The sequence below is a fragment of the Falco naumanni genome, chromosome 3, assembly GCF_017639655.2.
Source record: "Falco naumanni isolate bFalNau1 chromosome 3, bFalNau1.pat, whole genome shotgun sequence".
Lineage (NCBI taxonomy): Eukaryota > Metazoa > Chordata > Aves > Falconiformes > Falconidae > Falco > Falco naumanni.
In genome coordinates this window covers 61,042,555-61,053,306 of record NC_054056.1, presented here as the reverse complement: position 1 = coordinate 61,053,306, position 10,752 = coordinate 61,042,555, and the positions used below count along the sequence as shown (strand labels likewise).

The following is a 10,752-nucleotide window of genomic DNA, read 5'->3' as shown; positions in this document are numbered from 1 at the left end:
CATACACTGTACTTGCAAAAAATACTATATTTTTGGGCCAGATGAATGATCAGGAAAAAATATTATTGACATACCAAAGGGGTTTTTTATTACCACAGAAATTTGAGGTGGAGACTCAAACCTTTCAGTGTCTGCAGCAGAGATGGCTACACATGAGCCGTTATCAGCTTTAACATATGAAGTGAAAATATATGCACTGGCCAGTGGATAACATTGATTGATGATCTTCTTACTGCATATGGACTTTCAGCATGAGAACAACACATTTCATTTCAGTGAGGCAAATGTTTTCTTTTTAAGCGGGCAAACCCATTTTACTAAATTAATTTTTTCCAAGCTGAATTTTAAATTACAATTTTCCCAAGCAATGCTGAGCAGCTTCCATTTAGCCATTTCCCTATTTTTAAAAATGAGCATCTTGAGACCCTAATTGTTTGATTAAATACAACAAATGCAGACTGACTTGTGCTTGAAACTACCCCATAGCCTAACTGTAAACATCTGCCTTTGTTTGGGCTTTGCACTGCAGTTGTTAGTGCAACAGTATTATTAGAATATATTTGCATTTAAAGAGGTGGGTTAGAGTCACAGTCCAAGGGAAATTATATCTTAAAATAGCCTTAAGAGCAGAGCTTTTTTTTCTGGCTGAAACAAGCCATTCAGCTGCTGTTGTGGGAGGTTGGAGCCCATTGGGGTGGATGTTCAATCCATTATTCATGATTTTAGCAGGGTAGGGTTGTGCTGGGAGGGGGAAATCATTCTTTACCATCCAAAGAAAAAGCAAGTGAACAAGTGAGAATTGCCCTGAGTAAAAGCCATGGAGGAACTAAAAAAGGTAACACAATTCTTCATGGAGCAAATGCCCAGGACAAATCAAAGGGTTACTATGGCAACAAATGGGAACCAGTGGGAAAAAATGGTAAATAATTTTTCATTTGGTGAATTTTACCCTTTTTGCTAATGGAATATCCATAAACAAAAGGCAGCTTCCTTAAGCAGTCTCCTCCTGTTTATTCAGAAACAAGAAAACAGTCTGGAGGAAAAAAAAATCACTTTCACATGTCCAAGTATAGTTTGTGGCAATATTTGATACCTGATGCTCTAGAATAGAGCTGTACTTCCTAGCTCTGATTGTTCCTTCAGAGGGTATCAGTTCTGCCCTTGCCTAAGTAAATGTATATCACCAAAGGCAAAAGCAGTCATCTTTGCATTTCAGAATTGGATTATCCTCATACGTAGCTTTTAAAGATTTACACATTTGTTTCTGTGTGGAAAAATGCCACAAAATCTCTGACACTCCCAGGTTATGGAAAAAGAACCACTGAAGTGAATTCACTTAAAAGGAACAAGTTGTCACAGAGAATTAAAATAAAAATGGATAGGCTAGAGAAGGTCTTAAAAAGTAAGTCTTCCACAAGGTCTAGTAATAAAGGAGGAAGAGCTCACACTGAAGAATAATTTATTCTAATGAGTTTTTAATCTGTTTATCCATTTTCCTTATCATGCCCGTAAGAAATATAAAACATCTTTATTACTCTAAGTGAGTACCTGGGTTAAATGTGGACCAATCAGATACAGTGATGTGCAAGTTAGGTAAGTCACTTTACCACCTCATTTGAATCAAAACTTCTGTATGGATCTATTTTGGACATACAAGGAGAATTTTGGTCTGTATTTTAAATGTTCTATTTTTAGCTGGGTTTGGAGTGTCTGTGCTCCTTCTGTGCAATTCTCATAATTCCACGTGAGAGCTTTTCAGCTGAATGGCTTTTGCAGCAGCTCCCAGCCATGTGCTGAAAATTTACACATCCTTTTCTCTTGCCCGGATTTAAGATTTTGTTTTCCCAGAAAGGAAACTCTGAATGTTTTATACATTGTAACTCTTCTTTGTTCTGGGGGGGGAAAGGAAAAAAAACCCACAACCCCAAAAAATAACAAATGAGGACCACATAGAAGGATATATCTCTTGGTGTCCACTATTCCTCCAGTGCAAAGTTGTGGGAAGAAAAAAGACAAACTTGTGCTGACAGGATCCCTTCCCACCAGGATTAAGGACAGCAAGAATAATTTACTTTGATGAATTGTATTCTTTCTTGCTATGCAAGATTCTGTAAAGGTTGACAACATAATGGCTTAAAAGACCTTTTATGATGTAAATCTGGATATCCCAGTCATAACTGAACTCAGTGAGACTTTGTGTACTATCCATACGAGGTGGATTTTTAAAGACTGAGCAAAGTGTTCTGTGTTTTCGCAAAATCACAAACTCTCCATATAAGCACAGAAAAATAACCACACAACTGCCTATTGTACACTAGCAAATGGAATATATGCCATTTATTTTTAAGGGGTGAGGAAAAGAGTACAGCTTCAGAGGCAGCCTCTGAGAATTCAGTCAGATGTGTATTGTATGTTAAAAGTAATACAAAAGGCACTGGAAGTTCCTTTCAGATCTGGTTGATTGTACGCATGCAGGGGTCAGTATCACATGTGAAAAAGTAGCAGTTTTTAAACTGCATGGTCAAATAAGGTCCAGATGTCAAAGCATTAGCCAGAATAGCATAAAATATTCATCTTTTGGCTACATTGGAATTGCACACAAATGCTGCAGAGCATTTTTTCACCCTGCCTCCTCAGGCCTTATGTTGTTCCACTGCTCTCAAAAAAAATTACTAAAAAAAAGATTCCATGAAATTTGATCTTCACAGTTCTTACATGTAAACTGATCAAGTTTGCAGGCAAATTGAGATTGTAATTAGCTATGGTAAAATGGAGAAAACAGACAATAAGACACAGCTGTACCTCACGGTGCATGGCAATGGTGTAAAAACAATTTGTGGCAGAAATGTGGGATTGTATGAGCTGGAAACTAACCTGAAAAGCCGTCGACACACTGAGAGGGGCAAAAAGGGGTCAGTGCAATGACGGAGCAGTGGTGAAGCCCCCAAAGCATGGATAACTTTTCTCTGCGTATCCTCTTGAGGTAGACATCGGCCTGGATTAGCTTGTTCTGGAGTGATAACAGGTGAGAGAAAAGGACTTATCAGAAAGATTTGGCGCTGCCTGTCCGAGAGGACAGGAGTGAATCTGGAAATGCAATAATTGGGATACATGGGAAACTGTCCGTCAGTGTTGAGCTGCAGCTGTTTCTGTGGTGCTGTGATGGAGTAGCACTAGCTCGTAGTTCCCGTTATATTGTGTTTGTATGTCTTGTCGTAGTGAGTTTGTGTCTGTTCCTGTGGTGTCAGTTCACTGTGTGGTGGCCAGCCCATTTTGGGGTGTTTTCTGTTCCTCCTGTAGTGCGTTCATTAATGAGAACAAAGGAAACAAAGAATGGGAGTTAACAGGTTATCAATGTTAGTGTCCATTTTGTCACAAACGAAACCACAGTTGTGCCACAGACTACACCCTGTTATTATATCACAGGGGCCTGATTTCCACACACAAACATGTAGAAGTCCAGCAGTATTGGGTACTTGAACTGCATATACAAATATCACATGATACATTTGTACATATTCTTCATTCATGATCCAGATGTTTAGCAGCAATCTACTAGGTGCTTAAGCAGCTTTTTCTCCCTTGATTTGAGCAGTAAAAATCCCAATGCTTCTAGCAGAAATGACATTATATGAAATTATATGCTGTGAAGAGCCCTCAGGTTGCACTGGAAGCAAAAAGGTGTGCAGCTCTACATTCGTGCATTAACGGCTTTTCAACATGTTTATTTTACCACTTATAAAAACTATCATTCTTAAACAAGCAAAGTCGTTGTAAAAAGATTTGCATTGTCTCGTATGCATATGATTGTCTGCCTTTATGATGTAGGTAACCTCTTCCTAGTAGTTCCAACAGTTACCGCATAATCCCAGCTGCCCAAGCTGCCTGAAGCTTGGCTTTGCGTGGACTACATGTTTATTGAAATATTGCACAGTTTAATCATTTTCTTGCCGTAATTTTGCAGCCATAAGGTGTTGTCAGTATATACATGACTACGTGATTCCAATTAATATTAGTCTGAAGTAGAACGAATGATCTTTTAGCAAATCATTGTCCACTGGAAAACACAAGTGTGAAGTCGAGTGAAAAATTCAAACCTTACCTTCCTGATAACTCTTACTGCTCTGATTCAGCTTCCAGTTTCAGGAATCCCAAGACCAACAACATTTCTAACTATCTAAATGTGTAATTGTAATACTGTAAGGGCAGGCGTATTAGGATCAGTGATGACTGTGAACAGAAGAGCATTGCCATGTTGTGTCAGTTTTCACCCAATCAACTTTGCATGATTTTGGCTGATTTTGAATTCTTAAAAAGAAGGAACACACCTTTTTTTTTTTTTTTTTTTTTTTTTTTTTTAATTACACCTGAATTAACTAGGTACCTTACTTCTTATTTGCCATATTCCTAAAGAAGCCTGATCAGAATAAAAGAATGCAGAAATTTCTGATGAAAATAATGTTTCTTTTAGTGGATGAGAAAATTAAACTGATGGTTTACGAATGTTTGTGCAAAACTAGCAAATCCCATTGCAAGCAGTACTTTCAAAATTATTTGTGCGACCAGATTTTTGCTTGTGCTATACAAAATGTCCGCAGACACATTAAGGTGTAGGATGAAATTGGTAAGGCAGATAATGTTCTCTTGATCACTGTATGTGTACCTTTCAGAGGGCTGGAAGTGTCTTTTCCTCAGGTACAAAACAGACATGCGCAAGTCAATAAGTGAATCAAGTAAAGAAGGAACTGATAGGGCCCAGAAAGTATATGTAGGGTGACTTTCATTTTTCAGTGGAGTATGGTCCTGCGGGTGGTTTATGGGATACCTCCATCTGCCTTATCTTCTTCTTCCCTCGAGGAGGAGAGGAGCATCTGTTCCAGTGACAAATACTTTTTGAATAACCAAAAGTGTCCCAGCAAGGGCTGCTGTGGCCCAAACACTGGCAGCAGCTGCTTTTGCTCTTAGGAAGTAGGAGGAGTGCCTGGGGAGAGGAGACGGGTGCTGGGCCTGGTGCTGGAGGGGAAACGGCAACAGAGCTCCCCGAGAGCGGTCCCACGACCTGTGTTATATCCTTGCAGCTGCCGAGATTGGAGTGCGCTGGGCGTCAGCCAGCAGGGAATTTGGGATTATGCTTTGAAGCCTGAACGGATCCCTTCTTTAAATGTGTCTTTACTCTGAGAAGTAGGAATTTTGGTGCTGTAGTATTTTCTGTGGTAATGCATGTGAAGAGGACAGCATCTGGACAAGCATCACCTTTGTACAGACAAAGTTGTAGCTCCAGTGTGAGAGACACAAAAAGAAAGGGGTGGAAAGTTCTGATCATGAATGTAAGTGCCACAAGATTAATTAGCATAGTGTAAATAATGAGGTTGACTCTGCCTTCTTGGGTCTTTATTTTTTAATTAACTTTCAGAAGTAAAGTGGATGGGATTCCAAACCTGATGTGAACATGAAATTAGAAGTATTAAGATTAAAATAGTGTTGGACCTGAAAGGGGAAATACTCAAGAATTTTGGTCAGATCTCAGGCTCATACTGATTATCACCGTGACATTTGTGGAGTAATGATTTTGAGCAGAAATCACAGATTGAAGTCGACTTGTGCAGAGAGCTGTCCTGTATCTGAAGAAAGGGACCTCATATGCTTAGTTGGTTTAATAAATGCTATCCCGTTAACTGCCTAGTCAGAAGTGTTGCAAATTAACAATTAGGTTCAACATATGTGCATTAGATACATCTTCTGCAGAGATGTTAAAATTTTATAGCTTTGGTTATCATAAAGAAATACGCCACCAAATTTGTAATCCTGTAAACAGGAGCTCATCTGACAAACATCACTGATGGTGCGCTGTCTTAGCTACTCGAGTGCAAACTCTGAGCAGAGGCCTGGAGGGAATATCCAACATGTAACATCAGCATCCCAACTTTAGTTTCCAGAAGCAGCCACACAGGAAATTCCCACACATATTTAGGGTGTTGCTATTTATTCGCACACTGTGCTTTGGTTTTAACTATTGATAACTGTGAGTTGTGCAGATGTCTGTCCTGCAGTTCTTGTTTTTTATACTATGGAGACACGTTTTCTGCTAGACCTGTCCCTTTGTCCTGCTGATCAGCTCAGGGATTCCCATGTTTTACCTGTACAGAATGTATCGATACAGGAGCTTCAGGCTCAGCTTGAGCAGGAGACAAGACTTCACCGAGAGGAGCAAGAAAAGTTTACAGAAAGGATCATCCAGGTAAATACAAAACCTGCCTGCTGGGAGAGATGCGTGACCATGACATGTCGCATGGACCCTGTTTGTCAGAACCATGGGAACTTGTGTCCTGATGGCTATGCCTTTTTGACTTCATCTGAGTAAATGAAGAATCTGGAAGTTGGGGAAATGTGCACTCCAGCCTGTTTTGCCACTTCAAATCTGGCATCTCTGCTTGGTAGAAAGAAGTTTTGTCCTCCCCTCTGCGGGGGAAGTTGAGATATGAAATACCTCATGGGTAATTATATCAGCCCCTTCAGCTTTCCATGAGCTGGGAAAGGGTGTGTTTGATCTCTGGGAGCACAGTTGGGCTCTGTGCCTTATTCTGCCCCTCCTAACCCAAAGAAAATCCAACACTTCTCTGAAGTCAGAGGGGTTGTTACACACTCATAACTGAGACACAAATTGGGACGTTTTTGTATCTCTCAATACCCCATATTTCCAACCCTTTAATTCGTAACTGGTGAATAAATCATATTTTGTTACATGGACTCCTCCTGCTCTTTTGAAGGCTGGAACAGATTAGTCAATCGTTTTGTGAACTCTAGCTCCTAGAACGAAAAAAATCTGTTCCTAATTTTTGCAGGCTGTTTGGCTGTAACTTAAGTTCTCTTTTTAAATTTGCTTCATAGGCCAAATTCAGCATAATTGTTGCATAGTGTAAAGCATTTTTCCCTGTGCCAGCTAATCTCACTAGACCCGAGTGGTATCTCTCCATTTTTTCATAAGTAGCTTTAATTTCCAGTTGACCTCCATAGGAGCTTTCTCATGGAGGCTTTTGAAGACAACCAGTAAATTGATTTCCTTCCTAGACGCCTTGGCCATGAAAGCTTTTTGGAAGTTATGCCTGCCTCTTAAAATCCTTTTCTTTTGCAATAGCTATCCATTGAAAAAGCATAATACTCTGTGAAGCTACCTCCACCAGGGTCTTCTTCAAGAATTTGTGACCACAGGGACTTAGATCATAACAGCTTGTAAAAACAATGAAAAATGCAGCCAAATCAAAGCTGGCTACTAATGTTGACAGCCAGTAGAACTAGAAGAAAAAAAGCATCTTCTGGATTCTTCATTTTTTCCAGATTATGCCCATCCTGTTGATATTGTTCCTTTTTTATCATCTTCCAGGATTTCTGGTGGAAATGACTCAGAACTTTGCTGTATTTAACCATAGCTTCATTTGGTGAAAGAATCTGCATCAACATAATCTATTTGTTTATTCCTGTAAAAATCAAATTTAAATTAAGCCTGGTTTTTGCTATTTAATTTTTAGCAATGTCTAATGACATTAAATTTATGTGTGCTAGCGGTGTACATTCTCCATGAGTGTTATTAGGAGCTGTGTGTAGGGTTTTTGGCCCATTATAGCTAATTTTATTCCAGACCACTTTTAAGCTCCATTTTAAACCTATTTAAGCTAGCAACTACTGTAAAAAGGTGTAATTTACTCAGGAACTTTTTAAGACATAGTACTATAGATGCTGAAAATTTGCATTATGCCAGGGTACATCATTTAAAGGGCAGGAAAGTCCTTAGTAAACCATCTAATATGGACCAGTATCTTGTGTCAGAAGCATCTGAATGTTGCCATGAAAATCAAGCATATTTTTCTGAGCAGTATTAATTGCTGTGGGGTCTATGCTCCTGAAGAAGAATCTCTGCAGTATTCTTCATTCCTGTGTGAATGTTGTTTGTTGCAGGTTATGTTGTTATGGTTTAAATCATTGTGGTCGTTAGTGTACTGTGGCTTTCACAGATTTCATCTGTGGGGCTGGTCAGCAAAGGCAGAGGCTGTTGTTCCACAGAATGGGAAGCAGTAGAAACTGGCATCTGTGAGCAGTGGCTCTGTACTCGTTTTCCGTCTGCCTTTTCTTGATCAATATGAACCACAGCTTGATTGAAGTGGAAACTCTATCTCATCCACGCAGAATATGAGATGCTGTACAACTAACTTGTACTAGTGCTGTTGGGCACAGGTTGTGCCATGGTTTGATTTTGACATATTGAGGGAGAAGTCACATTTAAAGAATGTTTCCAATGGCCTTGTGTTGAAGCAGATGTAATTATACGGGTGCTCCAGAGAATGAGCTTTTCTTGGTGCTTCTAGTACTTGAAACTAAGACATACCGAGTGCCAAATTGCAACCTATTCCTGTCTCTTCAGTTCCTGCATCTAGGTATATCAGAATGAGAAAATGTTTACTGTGGGTTGTTCAGATGCCTCCAAGTATGAACTATGAGAACCGAGGGACTAGTAGTTGTATCTGAGATACTGGATGTGGTTCTTTCAGAGGTGTTGCCTTTCTAGAAGCAGAGGGACATGTAGCCACAGAGGAAAGGATAAGTCTGTGGCTGGGGAGGGGAGAGGCAAGGATGGTACTCCAGGCTGTCTGAAGGGCAGCTGTGGTCCCACCTTGCAGGAATGGCTGCAAATGCATTTAGCAGGTGTGCTGTGTGCAGTAGTGTGCGGTGGTTGCTGAGCTGGAAGCATACTGCAGGGATACAGCCGAGAGAGGAAGGAAAATATGAGTGGTACAGTTTAAGCAGCAGCAGAGGTCTCACGCATCTTTAAACTAAATGTCCACTTCCACAGCAGGTTACTTGCATATGGTTATCTAAGCAAAGCTTATGGGTTGCTGTCCTCTGGTTTCCTTAACAGTCATAACTGCTGAGGAACTTACTGAGCCAAAGTTAATAGCTACTCACTACTGATGAAGGTTAGAGATTTTAGTTTGTCTCACCCAAGAGAGTAACAGTCCTGAAGACTGCCTCAGGACACTAGCTCATTGATATGGTGTCTGTTGTTCCATTAAAGCTGGAGGAGGAGCATATGCAGACCCTGCGGAGGAAAGACTTGGAAGTGCAGAGCTTGACTTTGCAGAACAAACTGGAAGAGAAGACCTGGAGCCAGGAGAAAAGTCTGCTGCAGCAAGAACTCAGGCATTTCAAGCAGGACACCTTTCTCCTGTATGTCAAACTGAAGTGGCTGCTGAAACACTGGCGGCAAGGCAAAAGAATGGAGGAGGAAGGGGAAGATGTGTTAGAGGTAACTTATAGATATATAACACCTTATTAACACAATGAAATTGCAAGCGGTGGGGTACTGGGATGTCCCTTCTTCATGTGTAGACTTTCAATATGGTGTGGCATCAGCAGCTTTATAATTACACATAGATTTAAAGAAGATTCAAATTAAACATGAAGCCTTTTCTTAAGTTGGCTTGTGCTAAAGTATATTCTGCATGATATGTTACAGACCACCCATCTTTAAATCTGAACGCTTAACTACTACAAACATCTAGTCCTGAAAAACTCTTATAGTAAATGAAAATTTAAGTAGGTCTCAAAGATATGACTCCTGAATGATTTTTTTAAAGAAAAAAAAAACATTAGCGAGCTAACAGGAGTCAAATCTGTTTTGATGTGTTGAGTGCTGTCATTTTTCTCATCATGTGCACAGTGTGTTCCTTATAAAGCCTGCAGCAATACAGACGGAGGGAAGCTCTGTTTTCGTGTTGGCAGGAGAATTATAGAGCTTCTTGTGGGAATTAACAGTGAATCAGTCTTGTTTGTTCCTCCTCTCCATACACACATCTACCACACTGAACAGCAGTACACCAGTAGTCATCATGGTGATTTTCTAAGTAGTGACTAAATTAAGATCAGGAATTTCAGAAGTACATAGCAACCTGGAATCCCCAAGCTGACACATCTCAGCAGAGGTGACTACCAGCCAACACGCACTGTGAAGAAAGGTGCTGCTAAATTGTGTCAAGTTGGACACCCAGAATTACCATGTGCTTTGGAAATCTTACTTAAAGTAAGTTTAAAAAAGTGTTTGCCCGTCTAACGCTTTATACAAAATTCTTGAGAATAATAGATTTATTTTGCAGGTTCATGTAATTCTGAAACCATTTGCTAAGGCAACTAAGTAATTTTGCTCAGTATTTCTGAATTTCACAAGATGGGCCTAGTGTTTTTCAGTGCTGCATTTGGCAGTACAAGTAACCTTTCAGGTCTGGTAGGAGTATGCTTAAGCTGAACACTCCAATGTTTTGTATTCTTAGATGAAAAGTAGATGAACATCTTTACCTTCGTCTGCTGTGGTAATAGGAGTCAGAAACAAGAGATGAGTAGCTATTTAGAAATAATTTGCTTCTACTTTACTTCTGCAGTACTAATTTGCTTCTGTGTAAACTAGCTGATCTTCTAATATCAAAATAGCTTTTATTTTTTCACTGTTTGGATTTTTTGACTGGTTAACTTATAATCAAACCACCTCCAGTCATTATTGGAGTCATGTGTTTTGCTAATGCATCAGAGAGAATAAAGTGTTAGATTTGGCTGCTTCCTGGTCTCCATATCTTCATCAGACAATATGCTAGTGTCTTGTATAGTTTTTCATTCATGCGTGAATGATTATATCCATCATGCTACATTACACCCATCTTCTCAGCCGTATAGAGCTCCTATTCTGCCGGCCTGCATACTGTTGTGTTC

At 39.8% G+C, this 10,752-nt stretch overlaps 1 protein-coding gene across 1 annotated transcript in view; it reads left to right on the top strand.

Annotated features, from left to right (window-relative positions):
* Positions 1-10,752, top strand: part of MTCL1 (microtubule crosslinking factor 1) — a 52,512-nt gene that overhangs the window by 10,286 nt on the left and 31,474 nt on the right. Inside the window, exons 4-5 of the mRNA XM_040587054.1 lie at positions 6,146-6,238; positions 9,068-9,298. Of these exons, the coding sequence (XP_040442988.1) occupies positions 6,146-6,238; positions 9,068-9,298 (324 nt within the window). The remainder of the gene's footprint in view (positions 1-6,145; positions 6,239-9,067; positions 9,299-10,752) is intronic.